The sequence below is a fragment of the Battus philenor genome, unplaced genomic scaffold, assembly GCF_028537555.1.
Source record: "Battus philenor isolate CCGP_79_NKW_IND1 unplaced genomic scaffold, ilBatPhil1.0.hap1 SCAF_4, whole genome shotgun sequence".
Classification (NCBI taxonomy): Eukaryota; Metazoa; Arthropoda; class Insecta; order Lepidoptera; family Papilionidae; genus Battus; species Battus philenor.
The window spans coordinates 10,186,296-10,206,173 of NW_027181704.1; the positions used below are offsets into that span (position 1 = coordinate 10,186,296).

Here is a 19,878-nt window from a genome sequence, read left to right on the forward strand (position 1 = left end):
ATAATTATTTATATTTTTCGCCACGGCGCACGGGCGCTTCTTTATTTTTCAATATCTTTATAGTTAAAGTTAAGTGTGAAATTAATAAATATAGAAAAACCGTAGGGAAAAAATAAAACTTACAAATAATGTAAGTAAAATACAGTGATTAATTCTTTTCATGGCAATTTAAATGCAAATCGTGATACACTTGTTGATTATTCTTATTACAACAAAATACTAGTTACAAATGAAAAAAAATATGCGTTACATTTTTGACGCGATGTTAGAAACATTATTTCTATTGCTTTATTGTGTAAAGCTATTACGCATTTAAAAAATGTCACACTTCTTTTTATAACCAACATAGCGTGACGCTATTAAACTTGTGTAACGGTATAAAGTTAACGGACATATATATTTCTTTTAAACATATCTAACCATATATTATTATGGATATATATCATCTTCCAAATACAGATTTAAAGATTTCTGGCATTGTGAGTAATATACATTTGTATACTTTATATTAGATCAATAAGGACCGTGTGTAAATAAACAATTTCCTTTTCTGATTGATACATGGGATCAAATACCATCGGTATAATGTTCGTAGCGACGGCTCTTATTGGACTTGCAAGCTATTTCGGAAAGGTACTGGGCTTGCAGCAGATTACGGAAACGCTCCGTATACAACGAGATATACTAGTATATCAGGTACACTGTACTTCTCTATTTCATGTCGCATTATTTTCCATAAAATTACTTCCGTTGTGAAAACCTTCTTTATCCTTATTTTTTTCTTTCTCTTCTTCACCTGCAATAAAGACATATACAGAATTTGCGCACATTATTGCCATTCAAGATATTGTCACATTTTTATATATTAAATTTCAGAAATCAAAAGTTAACTCACCATTATCGAAATGATTACTGGGGTATACAATTTTCTTACGCAGAATAAATTAGCGCAAAAACTTTTGGTGTCCTTTCGATTTTTAGTTTATTTATTACAAAATATTGTACACAGCTTTTTGTTACACTTCCGTAAGTTTATCCGGATCAATGCGCAGCTGGGCTGCTTTATAATTTTTGTTACCTATCGTTGCTATTTTTGAAAGAGCTTTAATTTATGAAGTATCTAATAATCAAATACTGCGATCAATTTCCAAAACAAATCAAAAGGAATTTTTGTATTGATTAACAAAAAAGTAAGAGAGAGAGTTTAACAATATCAAGTTTAAACAACAGTAATTGATAGTTATGAAGAGATATTTAATATGATAAGTAACAGCTATCTAACCTTACACTTCCCAAACACAAAAATGGTAAGTAAATTTAATGCAACTGTTGGGTGGGTTGTTTTGTTTAACGATAATAATGTCAGTTGGTTATTTAGGTTAGCATTAAATATTAACGAGATACAAGTTATTACGATTAGAAAGACATACGTAGAGGTATTCCACATTAATCCTTAGAAAGTGATTTCAGTGGACTAATAATGTAAAACAAAATTAGGTTAATAAATATTTGTTAATATTTATTAAAAAATAATGTAACTATTTTGGGGAGCATTTTAATTGCAAAAACTGGCAGCACCGATGTTCGACCACTAACTTAATTTTTGTCATTCATTCTTACCATAGATAATCATTTACTATCAATTTTCTGTAGCCGATACCATTTTCTTTGGATTAAAAGAAAATTTAGTTGGAAACGTTTAATGTGGTAGAGATTCATTAGATTATTTTTCTTTCTTTTTTATTTTGGTTTATAATGATCGAAGGTCGTGCCAATGTAAGGTCCATTTCATTATATTGTTTTCGAAATATCTAAAATTGTGTATAACAAATCTTTAAATTTTCAGGAACTACCAGACTTTCAAGTCTTTAGGACAGTAATAAAGTACTGTCTCTTTATAATTGTCGTACCAGTGCTGTCGTTTTTCTTTGTGAAAAGTCTTTTATTCGATGGGGTGTTACGCCTTGATCCAGTCACGAGCAGCGTCTACTCCGCTATTGTGGCAGTTATTGCTTTACACGTTACTCTAGGAATGTATATCTATAGAGCATATGGTGAGGCTGAAAAAACACCTAAACCGGTTAAGAAGGATTAAATAATTGCACAATAATTACTTTTTAACAATAAGGATAACTATAAAATGGATAATCTATATATGAAAGGAGAACTTTTACAAGTCCACACAAAAAACTTCGAAGTTGTTGAAGGCCGTTTTTACGGCATGAACACTGACAAATCTAAAATATCATTGTATAATGTTAAAGAATTGCCTCAAGGCGAAGAAGATAAAGGTATATGCCACTATTATGACTCTGAAGTGAAAAATATCATAAAACTCCAAGATCAAAATGACAAGCCGTATTTGAAATTAACACAAAAAGAATGTGAAGACATCATTAAGACTTCAAAAAAATTCATTTATATAAACCAAGTTGACAAAAGTTTTCATGATGCCATAGAGGACTTAATGCAGAATCATTATATTGCTCTCAGCAGTGATGGTGCGAATATGGGTAGAAAGTGTAAAATGCCCTTTATTGTATTGTCAACTCCAAACCAAATCTATATATTTGATGTTCAAGTCATGCAATTTCATGCATTTGATGCTGGATTAAAAAAAATACTGGAATGTGATTCTCCTAAAAAAATAGTACATGATTGTAGAAAAATATCAGACTGTTTATATCACAAACACAATGTTAAGCTTAATTCAGTGTTTGATACACAAGTAAGTATAGTGGTACATATGTTTTGCAATAAATTTGTTTGTAGACCTAAAAAAGCATAATTTTATTTTAGGTTGGAGACTTAATTGTAGCTAGAAACAAAACCGGTCGGTTACCAACTAAAGTAAAGATGTTACCTGAATGTTTAAATACTTATCTTGGGCTCCATAACAGTACTATTGAAGATAAGGTAATACAGTAAATTATAATTGTAATGTAATATTAGTTGAAACATGTTTTAATTCAATTTATTTTTCAGCTTAATATAGTTGAGTGCACAGAAAGACCATTGTCTTCAAACATAAAGGACACGCTTGCAAAAAACATAGCATACCTTCATCGTCTCTCTGAAATGATTAATGATGAAATGATGTTGCCTTTTAATAGAGGTATAGAGTGCTACATTGAAAATATTAGAGCATGTGATGATTTTAAAGCCTGGGAACTGTGTGGTAAATCTTGTCAAATACCAAAGGACTTTAAGAGTGCAATTGAGTATTAAGTGTGTTAAAACCATTCCACAATTTAATAAACAGTAGAATTAGGATATTTTTTATTTTGCCTATTACACCAATTATTTTGCTTTACACCCACACCAATATAACCATTTAAAGAAACATGATCTATATTTTACTTTATGCTTTTTAAAATGCTTAATATTATAAAAAAAATTTAATTATTTCTGTTAATAAGTCTATCATTTAAAAAACAGTTTTATTAATATTATTGACAAAATATTCTATCTAACAAATATACTATATATTTGTTAAAATTTCTGGTTACTCCATAATTTAACGACAAAGAGGATAATTCACTTTTTACATTAATAAAGAAAAAAACACTGATTTCATCTTAATATATATTTTATATTTATACATCTATATGCACAACATGCATGGTCAACATATAGTTTGTTGGATACCAATATAATTCAATTTTATTTTATATTAGAAAAGAGTTGATGAAATTCTTGCTTTAACAGATTAAACCACTAAAGTTATTGCTAAGTCAATGCATTTAAATTATTAAAACATTTGATTAAAATAATCTAAAAATGTTGAAGTTACAATGAACATCAGATATGTACTTGATAACATACATCCTGAATATGTTATGTACACTTAGGCCATGTTAAAAACAAAATGTGTTTAAGAATATTAAATAACTTGACTGCTTTTACGAAATCTACCCTAATGGTCTCATAGTTTGGATAAACGATGATCATAAGGACCTCGTCCAAGGCTTTTTGTAGTGACGCCGTTCGCGCGGTTGTTAGCTGTGTGCTATCGCCCACGATTCAGTCGCAACGCAGTAACAACAGTAACCTCCATTTTTTCCGATGTAAATCCTTACACGGGTTAAGCTGGCAACAAAAAATCGCTGTGGGTAGGGGCCTAAGAATAGGTGTTCTGTCGCGTTGTAGTTTAAACTTGTTTGTAGTAAGTTCATGAAAGAAGTAATTTGAATGAAACAAGTAATTAAAATAAAAGCTTTGTGCTAAAATTTATAGCTATAATGCCAGTGTTAAAATATATATTTAAATGAAAATGTCCTAATGTGGTAATACCTAATGGTAACTATTACGACGTTTTGTTAATCCAACTGTTTATTTGATATTCTTTGTAGTAAAAAAATTATCACACATCACCAGCTAAACTTTTTTTTTTGTTATTTGAACATTGTAACTATTTATTTTTGTATGAAAAATATCACCATTTTTATACATAAGTATAGACTTTAAGGGCTTTAATATATGCAAATAATGGTTAAAGGCATATTGCTTACACTTTGCATTAAAGAGTGAGCTATTTTGAGAAATGATTTACAGTTTTGAGGTATTTAAAGTGAGAAGGATTATAAGCTTTCATTGAAAATTGCTTGATAATAATAATTAGCTTAAAATTTGACCTATTTGGATTTAGAATGCTTCGAAAATAAATTTTGAGTGTCTATATTGGATTTTTTTTTCAGTTATAAAAAATAATAATATTTATCTCAAGTATAACACATATTGATTTAAGTATTATTTATAATGAAGGATATTTTTCACATCACTAAAGAAATACTTAGAAAATCTTTGATTTATACAATTTATTCCATACTACAAGTGCATTATTGACATTAACAGATTTTGTTAACAGAAAGGTATAATAAATAAATATGTGCTCATCAAATTTTTTTACCACTATATTTAGATCATATATAAATCAGGATATTCATATCTAGTTATATAAAGATATAGACATAGAGGTCATAACAAATTTTATAGTTACAGTAGATAGTACAGTACATCTTAGAATTTCAAGAGTTTATTTACATTTATTAAACAAGAACATATGACTAACACATCTTATTTCTTTCAAAATCAAAATGCGTAAACGAATATAAATAGTTTTATTGTGTATATAATTGCACTCATGCAGCTTTATTGAGAAACATATTTGGATAGAAAGATAGTCCCTCTATGGATTCATCTCTACAAGCTAGACCAAGGCGTTCAGTAGTGAAAAGCTGTTCACGAGCCAATAGTACAGAAACATTAGCTAATTGAGAAAGTTTTACTGGTGTAAGAGATCCATTATCTTCAAGCTAAAAAAAGTAAGAAAAATTAAGATTAATTATTAAATTTCATAACCAATATAAACATTTCTGAAGCAGAAAAGCATGCAAGTTGAGTATGGTAAAACATTATTTTGTAGCTACATTGCATAATTCAGTTCTTTTATCCAATTTATGTTACATATTATACATATATATACTGTTTTATCTTTAAAAGATAAATGCCTATCAATACATTTTGTATAATATTATATTATTTTGGGAATTCGAAAATTACACAATAATATTATACTCACCAACTGACTAGTATTTTTAGCAACTTCTTCATCCCTCTGACTATTCAATTGCAGAACACATGCTCCACTTGGAAATTTTCGAAGTAACATAGGAGCACCAATTGTTTGTAATAATCTGGAGAACATGAATTATGAATTTTCAAAGAAATTTTGTACAAATCTCATCTTTTATTCTTAAACCTACTTGCAAGCATTTAATAGATCCTCTGGTGATATAAGCTCCAAGCCTCGGGCTCTATTCACTCTGCACCACACGTCTGCTAATGACATTATACCACCGCAGTCCTGTAGTAATAAAATAGCTAAATTAATTTTTTTTTAATCAAAGATTCATATATTTGATTTGATTAGGTTTTTCAAGCTCTGTTGTCTCATATTTCTATAGTATTTCATGCATATGAATCATGAATAAAAAGATATTTCTGAGAAGCCCGAATATATACTACATACTTTAAATGAATCTAGTCATATCTACACTAGGGTATGTAATTCTAGTCCATTACATTTATATTTCAATTGCGGAAAAGATTTTTCAATTGAGGAAAAACATCTTACCAGCAGAATGGCTATCATCATGTCTGAAATCTGCTGGGCAAGGCCCACATAATAATCAGAATCTGATCGGAATGCATCTCTAGTTACTGGATCATCAATACCTAAACTCATAAGGTAGGACTTGAATCTAACAGTGTCATCTTCTGATATATCGCCTTGTTTTTCCTGTGAATTTTGAATGGTTTAGTTTAGAATTAGTTAACCTTTCTATTTTGTCAATGTAGGCAGAACTAGGTACTTTCATACTTGAGTTAATTAATACAAAACTGATTAGATTTTGTTTTCACCATCTGTAAAACCACCTTTCTTTATTTCATAAATTTTTTTACAATGTGTTATGTCCATTTTTAGTAATTTAAATTTCTATACCACCTCCTTGATCTTTTTATTTAGTGTCTCATTAATACTAATTTTTTAATGTCAACCTTCTATATTTTATACTTATTACTATGGCAATGGAAAGCTTTACAGCACTTTTGGTGTCTTCATATCTATCTGAATTCTAATTATTACAATTAATAACATCTATTTTGCTTATCTTATTTTACTCCCTATTTTATGTGGATGTCACCCCACATGGCAGACTAATTTTCATATATTAAGTTGAGAAACTGACTTGCTTAATATCATTGGCATACCTGGTAGGATCTATCAATTGCATATTTTTCTACTTAGTGAGAGAAAATAAGTGTTAGAACTTTGCATCAAGTTATATATAAAACCAATGTATTAAAATAATCTTATTACACCACAATAAAAATTAATTTTTCAACAATAAGAAAACCATTTTATTATAGTCTAAAAACATTGTAGTTAAATATAGTTCCCTCTTTATTGTAAAATAAGTGGACAGAGAAGTTGATAGTAAACTCTTTTCATAATTGCACTTGCAAGATTATATTCATAGACACACAGGTTATAAATTAAATAAATAATTTTTTTATATAGTACATACCCGGATTTTTGTTGAAATAGTTTTGGATATTGAAACCATCTCCTTTGCCTTCGCCATAAGCTTTTTAAGATCTTGAAAAGCAACACTGATGCTTTCATCGGTAGCTCTGTGCTGTTCTTCTATACTTCTTTCAATGCCCACAATCCCTGACCGTATCTTTGAGTTTACAGGAGTCACAGGGTTCTTTGATGACAAAGAAGTTACAGATTCTGTACTTGGAGATAATAATGGCGTTGATCTCTCCCATGCCTTAGCAGTTACAGCATCACTTAATGCTTTATAAAATACAGGATCTATTCCATCTTTAAATGAAAACTTTATGAAGTGATATGGACTGACTACTGCTGGACCAGGTCTTTTCCCTGTAAATAAAAAATAAAATTTCATTCTAATTAGAAAAGCAAAGAAGTTAATATATATATATATATATATATATTTGTAACAGAGAACCCATAAGACTACCTTTTAAATTGTAATTACATGTTAGTCATACACTGTACTAAATATTTAATAAAAAGTAAAATAAATAAGTACTATTTTAAAATAAGAATGTTGCCTAAATTCATCAATAATAACTACTGAAGACTATTAACCATTAGAAGTATATGAAAAGTATTAAACCAAGAATCTAAGATTATTCAAAGTCCTAAGAATGAACAGAAAAGTATAATTTTTTCCCAAAACAAATGTCAATAAGAAAAAACTGTAAGTAATTCATAAACGCTTAACACATTATTCAACACCTAACCATTTTATTAGTAATTAAGTATAAAGATTACATAAAAATTTAAAAAACTAAAAATAATTCACCTGGAAGTGATGGACCTAGGTGCAAAATAATCCTTTTTGGGCCGCCAAGCCCAAAAACACCACCACTCTCTTCTTCCAAACAAAACACATAGTACAACGGTAAAGATAAACATGTCAGTCCTTTAGGTATATCTCCCGGCTTGCCCCATAAAATTCTGTGGGTAGTGAGGACAACTTCACCATCTACAAATTGTGTCTAAAAATTTCCAAAAAATTTAATAACAAATCTAGAACTAATATTTACCTTAATATAGACTATCAGATTAACACTCGCCTTATCTTCGCCGTCGTATATTTTAACATTTTTTTCTCGTTTTAAATAGTTTTCCCCCTCGAATAAGCGAGCATCAATGTATTCAAATCTGTCCATTTTTATGACATTTGGAAAAGACAAATAACAATGCACTGTGCTGGATTATACAGATAAGGATTGAAGATGTCTATTAGCTATGATAATGAACTATGTTGGCAATTATAATCACAGGAAATTTGACATCTCTTCAATAAATATTAACATTTTTTGTTATGAGGATTATATTGTTTGGCTAGAAAATCTCTATTGGTAATGAAAATTTAAATTTTAATATTGAAATAGTCTTATAATAGACATTTTGTGAAAAGTGTGAACACCGGCGGAAATATTCAAGTTTTTAATTTTTTTTTGTGGACACTTTCTTAAAGAATAATTTAAATATTAAGAGGTTTAAATTAAAAATATTTATTAAAAATGTAAAATATATAAAAATCATATCTTTACTTAATAAAAAATAGTTTTTATCGGTATTAACATTCATGTTATTTGGTTTTTATGGTTACTTTCATAAATAATAATTTTAAGATTGCGATATTATAAATATAATATATTAAACGAATATCGTAAATATATAAATATAAACAAAAATCGTTTCTTAAAGTTAATAACAAATAATTTTTATCGATATTAACATCACTAATTTGACAGATTGGCGAAACTTCTAATATCTTTGTTCGAGATTTTGCACGTCTGAAACAGCAAAGCAAAACGAAATGAAAGGTGGTGTGTGGCGTAAGGTTAACCTACAATTATTTGTTAGACACTGTACTTACTTTTACTTTACTATTAGCCTTGAGTGGTAGTGACAGTAAAGACTACCAAAGATTTTTTATTATATTGTGTTATTATGGCCGAGAGTCAAGAAACATTACTTCAAAAAATTAAAGAGCAGGGTGATACGGTGAGGAAATTAAAAGCTGCAAAGGAATCCGCCGAAAAGGTTAGTTTTAACTTAAAAGCCAAAGACAAAATCTTTAAAAGTGTGATCACAAAACATCATTGGTTAATTGTCAAATAATTCATTTGTGTAAGAAATTTATGAGTTGCGTCATTTAATTTTTAATGATGATTATTGGTTTTATAGCAGAAGACGCAAAAATGTTCCTATGATCTTGAAGAAATGGATAAACATTTATCTCGGTTTAGTTATTTATCAGGCTATACACCCTCTGCATTAGATTTAGAGGTTTTAAATAAATTAGGACAGGATTTAGACTTACAAAAGTATATATACATCAAGAGGTGGTGGTACCATATGCGGAGTTATGATGAATCAGAAATTAAAAATAACCCCTTAACTTGCTTCCAAAATGCTTTTACAAATTTACAAAAATACAATGATAAATCTCTTGATGACCAGGTTTGTGTTTCTGTACTTTAGAAGTAGCTTGTTTTTATTATTTTTGCACATTAAATAATACTTTTTATTGTGGTGCACCCAAGTCCTCCAAGTATTTGTTATAATAATCTCCCCATATGGTTCCTCATTGCTACATAGATATGTTACCTCATAAATATTAATATAAACTTGATTATTTTAATATATTAAAAAAATATATTGATATTCAATTTCTTTTCCGGTTTTGAAATTTTCATCATCAGTGGTGATAAGGAACCATTTTGTTACTTTGCTACTGGAACAGTATTAGAAACATGTATTACAAGGCATTGAGATTGGTAAAGAACCAAAAACATTATTACCGATTATGCAATTTGATTGCCAACAATGATTACAAAAAATGCTTTTCAACTACATCATTGACCAAGGTATTAGTAAACTCATTATAAAAAGAAATAGGCACAATGACATTTAGATTTACAATAAATCTCATTTTTTTTTTAGATTAAAGATGAAGTTAGCAAACTTTTAGCTCTGAAGGCACAATTAGGTACAGAAGATGCAACTCCACAGAAGTTTGTTCTTAAAACTCCAAAAGGAACTAGAGATTATAATCCACAGCAAATGGCAATAAGAAATAATGTTCTTCAAAAGATTATCACTGTTTTTAAAAAACATGGTGCTGAGTGTATAGATACTCCAGTTTTTGAATTGAAGGTAAATTTACTAAGCAAATTTATTATTATACATGAGTTGTAACAACATGATTTACTCTGAATCATTTTTACTTTATTACACATTTAACATAGAAATAATTGTGTGTGATTTTGTTTACATTTCTGATAATTTCAATATTCATTTAGTTAAAATATAATTTTGATTTGCAGGAAGTGCTAACAGGAAAATATGGAGAAGATTCAAAATTAATTTATGACCTCAAAGATCAAGGAGGAGAAATTCTTGCTCTGAGATATGACCTGACTGTACCATTAGCACGTTATTTGGCAATGAGCAAGATCAACACACTAAAAAGATATCATATTGCCAAAGTGTACAGAAGAGATAATCCTGCCATGACTAGAGGAAGGTATAGAGAGTTCTATCAATGTGTGAGTACATTAAAAATTAATAGAACTTTAAGAGAATTTTAATTTTTAAAACATAGATATAATAGTTTGTTTCAGATGAAAACTAATTGTTTACAGTAGGCATAGAGGAAGTATAAATCTATTGAATCTTGGCTGGAACAATGATGATATATTAATCAAACAACTTGTTTTGTCAATTCTAATTTGAAAATTTTTACTAACTCTAATTTGTATTGCTAGTGTTTTTTTTACAATATTTTTTTTTTTCGCTTTTACTAAATGCAGACAGTTGGGAGAAGAGGGCTGCCACTATTTGATATGGATTAGTTGGTAAATCTTAAATGTTCATGTTTAAACAAATAGATTAAAGTACTTGGGTATTTTCAAATATATTATTATATTTTAAATATATTATTTTCAAATATATTATACATAATTGTTAGGCAGCATATATTTTTTATGAATATTATGCCAGTACTAATTAAAAAATTATTATAGTTAATGGTTATACATAGTAGTTATATAATACAAATATTGTTATTATTTTCAGGATTTTGATATTGCTGGTCAATATGATCCAATGGTTCCAGATGTTGAATGTCTTAAAGTAGTAACTGAAATATTAGATGCCCTTGATATTGGAAAGTATGTTTTAAAGATCAATCATAGGCGATTGCTTGATGGTATGTTTGAGGCATGTGGTGTACCTGGAGATAAATTTCGGTCCACCTGTTCAACTGTTGACAAATTAGATAAGGTAAATATAAATGAGTTTATTAATTACTGTCCAACTTTTTACTTGTATCTAATCAGTTAAATAAATATTACTTGTTGACTGACTTTTAATTTACTTTTCACAACAGCAATAGTAACCTACTTAATGGTACAGTTATTGTGGCATGTATTTAGAAATGAATAGGTAAATGACACGCTTTCTTGTTATAATTAAAGATATATAAAATGTTCTCTTTTTAAACAAATTATAACTAATAATAATTTCAATATATATAATATTGGTATAAGCAGGAGAAAAATATTATTAAATACAGTCCCCAGCAATAGTCAAAGTTGTATGTTCATATTTTCATATGTGAATTATTTGCATATTTTAATTGACTTATCAGGAACTTACTCACATTTTCTTATTACCTTCACTACTTTATATATAAAATATATTGTATATGAAACAACCATTTTTCAGTCACCATGGGAAGAAGTAAGAACTGAAATGATTAATGAGAAAGGTATTACACCAGATGCTGCCGACAGAATAGGTGAATATGTACGGTTGAATGGTGGAATAGAATTAGTTGATAGGCTATTGCGAAATGAGAAGTTAACTAAATCAAAGGCAGCAGTTGAAGGCCTGGAGAGTATTAAGTTGCTGTTAAACTATTGTGATATAGTTGGTATTAAGGATAAGATCCTGTTTGACTTGAGTTTAGCTCGAGGCTTGGATTACTACACTGGAGTTATCTATGAAGCTGTTTTAACACGTAAGTTCAGTTATTATGTATACTTTTTTATTTTAGTTGTATTAAAAATTTTAGATTGTCAATCGAATTGCTTATTATGTCATTCATTGATTTTTATTTTAATCTCTAGTTATCATTGTTTGTGTATCTAAAATGAAGTTAAAAGTATATATCCTTTAGTAGTGAAAAGCAAACCTATTCTAATCTGATGCACCTTCAGTTTTTTTCGCGGCAACTCACAGTGTAAAGGCTTTTTGAAATCGTAATAGTGTTATTAGCCAGGCAATCGACAAGGTCGAGGTTCAACACTTTCGGGCAGCCTCGTGTGGGAATGCTAAGTGAGTAATATCGATGAGTGGCAGCCCATGCAGAAGTTCCCTTGTGGCGGAACAATCTAAGAGTTCGGAAGTCTCCAAACCGGGAGAATTGGGCCCTAGCTGGGGTTTCCCCGGGTACCTTTAAGCTTAGGATCTTAGGCTCACTGCGCACTTCCGCTACTTGGGCGGCAGTGAAATTCCGGTCCACAAAACAAAAAAAGCTTTGTCTAATATTTTTCTTAATTTTTTAGAGTATACAATAAGCAAGTGTAATACTAAGAGCTAAGTGTCATTATTTCAACCATAGAACGACTGCTACTGGGATTTGGCCTTCATAGATTTCCAATAGGAGAAATGTTAGAAGGTTGTTTCCTTACCTCATGGTTGGACGTCTTTGGCTGCTCTTACTAAATATAAATAATACTTAATTTTTTTGTATATTGCATCATTCATGATAACTAGGTTATTTATAACTGAATATAAAAACTACTTAATATCATTGTCAGTAACACATGTTATGGTGACAAAGTGCAAAATAATGTCATATAATCATAGTGCACCTTTCATTGTTAAATATTAATAGGTTTGATAGTTGATTTATTATTGAACTTTAGTAATAAGTTATTATTTTTAATTCCAGTAAATGCATTTATTTGTCTCTATTAACAGTGATTTTGAGAATGAACACGAGTATATTCTTAAAACTCCGGTACTTTTTGAATTATTTGCCGTGAATCATAATTGAAACAATTTCTATAACATAATGAGCATTTATTTTATATATATTGTATTTAATATCAGGAAATATACAGATTTAATTATATTGGAAAGTTAATGATTTCAACTCTCATCAAGTTTATATTACTTTATATTACTTTAATGTAACAAAGTACGTGATTTACTTTTGAAGTTAGAGATTATAATTCATAGAATAACTGGTTGTTTTGATCCTTTTTTACTGCAGTTTTGTAATATAAGATGAGGTCGTTATTCTCCGATGTACTTTCACTTTCTTAAATCATTCGTCTGTTCAATGAGGGTCAATAAACTTGCCATCTAAAGAAATGTAAGAAATAGGAGACTAGAATTTAAAGAGACAATTAAAAAAAATATTTTACTTGCATGGAAATGAATGAGCTTCTTACTACATTCTCTAATTTATTTTTGCTAAATATGAATTATCTTTTTTTAAATTTCTAGCGTCCTTGGTAAAATTAAAGGTAAAATTAGTCATTTTTATAATTATTGTTGCAATTATTTTTATTTGTTTAACATTTTATAATCTATTTTAATCAGTTTTTTTTTAATGAGGCTGGCCGTATACCTGGTATTATATTGGTTTTCTTTTATCTAGTCAAGAAATGAATGGCTTAATCCACTACAATAAATAAATAAGATCCATCTATTTTACTTTATTTCCAATAGTTCCCACGACACTGACTGCATCATGTCTAAAATGTCAGTAATCAGATTGATTCCTTTGATAGTTGCTTAATTCGTCTTTTCAGCAAATAGACTCCCACTGCATTGCAATCTTCCTTAAAGATATCTATGTGGGGATAAACTGTAATATATTCGTCACGTGTGGCAGGCGGGTAAGCAATCGCACCGTAGAACGATGGCACGCAGAGGACACTGCTGCCCATCCTCTCAAAACATGTTTGTGTAGCAATTATATACAATCAATACCCGCAACGTGAATTACATAGATTGAATCTCGGGAATAAAACTCGCGACTTACGATCGCAAGTCTCAATGTCCTACCCCTGGGCTACCACTGCTCATTTAATTAATCCTAAGAAATTATTCTCCAATTTACTTTATTTATTTATTCCTATTGCTCGCGATCATGATTGAAATGATTGTGTTTCCAATAAAAAAGGTTGAGTATCACTGATCTAAATGTACCGTTCACTATAGGCCCGAGGTGAATGTTCAGCGTAGTGATTGTACTGTTGGAATTCATGACAATGGTACTGCAATAAAATGTTCCACTGGATAACGATAGATTACATAATCACTCTGTTTCATTAAACTATTTAATGTTTATGGGACGTTTCAATGTGTTAATGAATTTACTATGCAGTAAAGACTAACAATATCAAGGTAATGTCAAGGTCCGAATAACAGTTTGACCCAGAAAATATGCATTGATTATAAGGCAAATATTTACATACCACCACTCACCATTGAGAACTAACTTCGCAATTCGCGACTTAGTAGGTCATGGTCGTTGTTATCGTATCAATGTGATTATAGCATAACCAGTAAAATATTAAGAATTGTATAACTTGTATTTTATAGAGAGGTTAGTAATTCAGATTTACCTTATATGGTTTAGCTTGACCGGTTTAAGAACTGGTTTTTGCGAAATATCACGCAATATTGTTTCGTCTTAAAGGTGATTGATTACTCTGTTTATTCTCGGTAATATCAACGTTTTTCCTTATTAAGAATCTAGACATTTCACTCAATTCGTCTTAGCTGTAACTGTGAATCATTTGTACTTCACGGGTTTATGTACTTATCTGAAGGTAAACAAGATTTAACCCTTCGTGTGCCGCAACATGGCGACTGTCGGTGTCAGGAACGAATTTTTTAAAAAGATAAATGAAATATTATTGTTTGTGATTCTGTTGTCTGTAGATTTTATAGTGTATTTTTAAGGTGATTTGATATAATGTAGCCTACTTTATTTCGGGCAATCAGACCCGTACGCACCCGGGGAGTTCGGACAGATATGTCCATAGGCAGTTGACAGGTTAAATATTAAATTTGATGTATTAAGGGGTACGAAATATTTTATTGTAAGAGTTATAATTCACAAAATATAGCTACATTGATTGTTATTTCACTGGATTTAAAGACTGTCAAGCTTAGATCGGTTAGGCGGATGCCACAAGTGGCTAGTCAAGAGCTCCATCAGGGACATCGGCTTAGGGGTTGTCTTTTTATGCCTACTTAATGATTTGATGGTGTCCTTTTAAATCGAATTTCGAATGGGTGCTATCATAGGATTATGATTTAGAAGTAGCGTTGTGATGAAGGCCGCTTGGTCCAATTGGATATTTATGTAGTAAACCTATATCACTGGAAATTCTACTGTTGGGATGATAAAGATGTTGTGTAGATTTATAACTTGCTTTTTTACAGAACCTATTAAAATCGGCAATGAAGAACATTCTGTCGGATCAATCGCTGGAGGCGGTCGTTACGATAACCTCGTCGGAATGTTTGATTCGAAGAACAAGCAGGTATGTCATTTTAGGCTTATCTAACCTAGTAATAGTATTTATTAGGGGGACCGGAAAGTAATGTCGTTTTCTTAAGTTCAAATCACACGACTACATTTTTAATAAGTTTTTATTTCTAATCAACAATATATTCACCTTCGTTGTCAACAGCCTTTTGCCATCTAGTATTCAACGTCTAGCAAGTACTGCGGAGAAACGACATTTTTTCCGGTATATGCGGTATATTTATCCGGTATATTTATATCTATATAAGGGCTGTGATAATTGTAAGTTAAAGCAATCTCGAACTTTAAAATGTCCAGAATAATCAAGCTTATAGGTTTTAATATCAAGGTTTACTATTTCACATATTTTAATGTACTATTATTTTTTGTGTACTTGAGTCAGGCGTAAAAACAGCCGACGTATGCCTGACCGTCATGAAGCATGAGCAAGATTGAATTTGTAAATTATTCTTTAGATGTTTAGATGCTTCATATTTAAACGCATTATGGTAAAGCATTTTCAGGTGTGGATTTAAGTCTTGTGATTTCCTTTACAATCTTACTATTAATTAAATAGACATAAGCAGAGAATTCACCTGAATAGAAGTGATATGCTCTTAATCTCAAGAAATTGAGCTGATATAATAGCAACATAAGTAATCGTTTTTTAGAAATATCAGAGCGAGATATAAAAAAGTCCAAGAATTTAGTGTTGCCATTGGCTGACCATTCTTCATTTCTAATGCTTTTGCTAAAGTGATAGCAGTGTTAGTGGTAACTGCCGTTGCCCTTGAGTTGTAATCCTTTACGCCTATTAAGCGACAGTCCCCGCTAAGGTCCACTTTTAGGCCTTTGCGTCATGACGTATCTATCAAAGCGATCTAAGAGCACACCTCGTAATCCGGTAATATTTGATGTAACAGCCCGCCCAAGCCGGAACTCCTAAAAGAGCGCTCAGTCTAAACCTCGCACGTAAACTTCGCGCTCAACCCCTCAAGTCTACAAAGTCTGTAAAGACCAATGTAGATTTAGCCCGAAAAAAAAACTTCTTTTGAAATACAAAATCCTGGCAGAGCATTAGAGGTTGTAACATAAGAAAGTACAATTTGTTAGCCCAATATTTTCATTATTGGTTCACTCAGCATAAAATACTGTGAAGAAAGCAGTGAAAGTGGTTCGCTAATTATTTCTAACGATCTTTTCAGATACTCAACTTAGTGTTATTTGTATATATGTTTTATAATAAATAAATTATTTACCTATTTACTATTGTTACATTCGCAGGTGCCGTGTGTCGGTGTTAGTATTGGCGTTGAACGTATATTCTCTGTATTGGAGTCCAAACTGGCGGCCGGAGACATAACTGTTCGAACTAATGAGATCGATGTGTATGTAGCCTCTGCTCAGAAGAACTTTTTGGAGGAGCGAATGAAGATTTGTGCTGAGCTTTGGAACGCGGGGATTAAGGTATGGCCGTATTCAATAGTATGACATATTTACTTTATTGATTGTTGTATTAGTTTTGTAAACATTACAACTTGTGTATGAAGTGGATAAATAAATATAGTTTCATTATATTTGAAAGCTCACATTCTTTTGACGAGCGTAGGCGAGGGCTATGCTCGAGAGATCCGTAGCCAAGAAGATTGGCAAGTTAAAGTGGGAGTGGGCAAGTCATATAGCATTTAGAACAGATGGGAGTCGGTAATCGCAGGTTATGACGTTAACCTACAAGGTGGACAGAGAAACTTGTTAAGGTTGTTCGAAGACGATGCATCCATATTTAAAAAATTTTGAGGTTGGACTATGTCCAGTAATGGACGTCCTATGGTTAAAAGAATGATCATGATAATATATTAAATTTGGACAAAATATGAAATTGTTTTAGACCAGTGTAAGATGTTTCTAAATTGAAGCTTGGTTCTACTGTTTTCACTTTTTTATACAATTTAGTTCATGTACATTTTTGTAATCAACTTTTGATCTTTACACACGTTATTAAACATGTTTTTTATTGCTTGGTTGCTAAGACAGTACCATAATTCTGTATTCCAGACGGAACAATCTTACAAGAAGAATCCGAAAATGTTGAACCAACTGCAACATTGTGAAGAGAATGGAATACCTTTAGCAGTGATTCTTGGTGAATCAGAATTAAAACGTGGCTTGGTGAAGATTAGGAACATTGCGACGAGAGAAGAGCAAGAAGTGCTTCGAACAAATCTTGTGGAAGAACTAAGAACTAGGATAAACGGATTGAGTATCAAAGAAATGAATGGATCCATATAAATCTCTGTTAAAGAAATATAAATTAGTTGTTAAGATTTTGGATTTTGCAAAAATTGTTTATGAATAAGTTTTAATTCAAAAATTGAAATGTATATGTATTGGTACAAGTTTATATAAAGAATAACCTTTGTGGTAGGAATTAAAACTAGTTTGTGAGAGAAGATATTGTGTGTAAACAAAAAATCATCTTTTACATGCATTTACAAGCATTTTGTAAAGCGAAACGTCATTAACCTATTTTTTTCATGTTGGAATATAGGTTTCTTTCAAACGCAGCCGCCATGTGAGGTACCTAATTTATCTTATCCAAATATAACCGCTTACCGGTTCACCTATTCATACTATGTAATAAATACTGTGCATTAATTTGTGATATTAAAGCAATATGAGCTCGCAAATAGTTAACGAAATATTTAAACAATCTACCTGTAGTAATTTATTTTAGAATAACTTCTACTTCCAAAACGTTTATAAGTATTTCGAATCCTTTAGTTTTATTTTAAAAGTAAATTAAAGCAAGCTATACTCGCTGCAAGACCGACACGACCGACCGACGACCGTTGCCGGATGCCGGCAGCGAAAGACCGATCACCGTGGCGCTCTTTGGGGTAGGCTTATGTCTTGCAGTGGGCGTCTATTCGCTAAAAAGAACTTATTATTCTTAATGATATGTGTTAAACATTAGTTTAAAATAACTTCTGCTACTGTTTGTATATGTGTGAATCATAATAAATGATATTTCAATTTTAATTTTGTTTTATTTTCTGTTCTATTGTAACCTTTTGGTCGGGAGACTACGATACGTTGCGTGAGTAATAAAATAGTGATATTAATTTATTCTACACAATTTATGTAATGGCGAACTTAAAGCTTTGTATTTATTCTCTACCAGAAAAGCTAAAAAACATCCAGTATTACCAGCGATGCCGGAGTTTCTTGCGCCATTTCGCACACCAAAGGAGTAATTATTCTATTTTATTGTTGTTTAAATGTTTGTAGAAAGGTCATTAAATGTGCAAATAATTTATTGCAAGTGAAATCTCTAAGATTAAAAAATAATAAAAGTTTTTTTGGTTAAATTTAAAGCTTTGATATGTGATTGTTGAAATAGAGATATATATATATATATATATATATATAAATATATATATATATATATATATAAATATATATATATATATATATTTATGGGTATATATATATATATATATATATATATATATATGTGTATAAATAAATTAATAAAAATAAATATTTCAACGTATTATACTCTGTAAAGCTATATATGAGTTAGAAACAAAAAATAGTTCTACAAGTAATGTAGGAAATTTACGCGTGTCTGTATATTCTATGACCTAGCAGTAGCAATGATATTCATAGGTGAAAGTTATCCAATAAAATATATCATACAACACCTGTTAACTCATTTATTGCTAAAAAGACTTACATCATTGGACAAGATACTGCCTTGTATGTGATCGACGTTAGTCCTGAATATAATTGATTTTTTGATTGTTTTTTGGGCTATACGATCGATTAACCGCATGATTTCAATTACGTTTCTATTTTTAATTACACATAGCTTAGTTGTTTAGCCGGAAGATTTATGTTTTGTTTTCATCTCTTTGTACCGCTATAGATTACACGAATACCCACTATTACGATTATCAATACATTTTAGAATTAGTTTATTATTATTGCTCGTTCATATTCGAATACGAACGCCCATTTAAATTAGAGCCCAAACATAGAGAGCTAATGATGACCAACCCAACTACAATACTCTGATGATTTTCCACTGCCGACCGTTGAACGCGTTTACTGTGATTTTGTAATTAAAAAAAATTAATAGCCTAATAAATCATTTTCATACGTTCTTACACATGAAAACGATTTGTGAGGCGATTTGTTGTTAAAC

At 30.3% G+C, this 19,878-nt stretch overlaps 4 protein-coding genes across 6 annotated transcripts; 3 read left to right on the forward strand and 1 right to left on the reverse strand.

The window, feature by feature from the left end:
- Positions 1–1,614: 1,614 nt before the first annotated feature.
- Positions 1,615–2,095, forward strand: LOC137928763 (vacuolar ATPase assembly integral membrane protein VMA21 homolog). The gene is made up of 2 exons (XM_068771725.1): positions 1,615–1,776; positions 1,847–2,095. Exons 1-2 carry the CDS (start codon positions 1,756–1,758, stop codon positions 2,093–2,095), a joined length of 270 nt encoding a protein of 89 aa, XP_068627826.1. The 5' UTR covers positions 1,615–1,755.
- Positions 2,096–2,140: 45 nt separating this feature from the next.
- On the forward strand, positions 2,141–3,365 carry LOC137928762 (piRNA biogenesis protein EXD1). The gene is made up of 3 exons (XM_068771724.1): positions 2,141–2,728; positions 2,800–2,916; positions 2,986–3,365. The coding sequence occupies exons 1-3, from the start codon at positions 2,141–2,143 to the stop codon at positions 3,226–3,228; spliced, it is 948 nt and encodes a 315-aa protein (XP_068627825.1). The 3' UTR covers positions 3,229–3,365.
- A 1,550-nt stretch (positions 3,366–4,915) lies between these two features.
- On the reverse strand, positions 4,916–8,316 carry Vps36 (vacuolar protein sorting 36). The gene is made up of 7 exons (XM_068771736.1): positions 8,176–8,316; positions 7,902–8,097; positions 7,092–7,453; positions 6,137–6,301; positions 5,766–5,866; positions 5,582–5,696; positions 4,916–5,315 (listed from the first exon to the last, which is right to left on the reverse strand). The coding sequence occupies exons 1-7, from the start codon at positions 8,269–8,271 to the stop codon at positions 5,142–5,144; spliced, it is 1,209 nt and encodes a 402-aa protein (XP_068627837.1). The 5' UTR covers positions 8,272–8,316; the 3' UTR covers positions 4,916–5,141.
- Positions 8,317–8,885: 569 nt separating this feature from the next.
- Positions 8,886–18,710, forward strand: HisRS (histidine--tRNA ligase). Of its 3 annotated transcripts, none has more exons than XM_068772099.1 (9): positions 8,886–9,154; positions 9,299–9,574; positions 10,058–10,270; positions 10,441–10,662; positions 11,192–11,398; positions 11,843–12,137; positions 15,587–15,687; positions 16,956–17,138; positions 17,727–18,710. In XM_068772099.1, exons 1-9 carry the CDS (start codon positions 9,062–9,064, stop codon positions 17,958–17,960), a joined length of 1,824 nt encoding a protein of 607 aa, XP_068628200.1. In that variant the 5' UTR covers positions 8,886–9,061; the 3' UTR covers positions 17,961–18,710. The 3 variants fall into 3 exon arrangements, with proteins under 3 accessions (XP_068628200.1, XP_068628203.1, XP_068628202.1); XM_068772101.1 differs by lacking the exon at positions 9,299–9,574 and adding an exon at positions 9,817–9,981 and having other exon boundaries at positions 9,065–9,154; XM_068772102.1 differs by lacking the exon at positions 9,299–9,574.
- Positions 18,711–19,878: the final 1,168 nt, after the last annotated feature.

Coding starts and splice junctions, on each gene's coding strand:
- LOC137928763 (XM_068771725.1), top strand. CDS start 1,756: ATGATCGAAGGTCGTGCCAAT. Junction 1,777..1,846: donor TGATCGAAGGTCGTGCCAAT/GTAAGGTCCATT, acceptor TTAAATTTTCAG/GAACTACCAGACTTTCAAGT.
- LOC137928762 (XM_068771724.1), top strand. CDS start 2,141: ATGGATAATCTATATATGAAAGGAGAACTTTTACAAGTCCACACAAAA. Junction 2,729..2,799: donor ATTCAGTGTTTGATACACAA/GTAAGTATAGTG, acceptor ATTTTATTTTAG/GTTGGAGACTTAATTGTAGC. Junction 2,917..2,985: donor ACAGTACTATTGAAGATAAG/GTAATACAGTAA, acceptor TTTATTTTTCAG/CTTAATATAGTTGAGTGCAC.
- Vps36 (XM_068771736.1), bottom strand. CDS start 8,271: ATGGACAGATTTGAATACATTGATGCTCGCTTATTCGAGGGGGAAAAC. Junction 8,098..8,175: donor TATACGACGGCGAAGATAAG/GCGAGTGTTAAT, acceptor GGAAATTTTTAG/ACACAATTTGTAGATGGTGA. Junction 5,697..5,765: donor GATCTATTAAATGCTTGCAA/GTAGGTTTAAGA, acceptor CATGTTCTCCAG/ATTATTACAAACAATTGGTG.
- HisRS (XM_068772099.1), top strand. CDS start 9,062: ATGGCCGAGAGTCAAGAAACATTACTTCAAAAAATTAAAGAGCAGGGT. Junction 10,271..10,440: donor CTCCAGTTTTTGAATTGAAG/GTAAATTTACTA, acceptor TTTGATTTGCAG/GAAGTGCTAACAGGAAAATA. Junction 10,663..11,191: donor ATAGAGAGTTCTATCAATGT/GTGAGTACATTA, acceptor TATTATTTTCAG/GATTTTGATATTGCTGGTCA.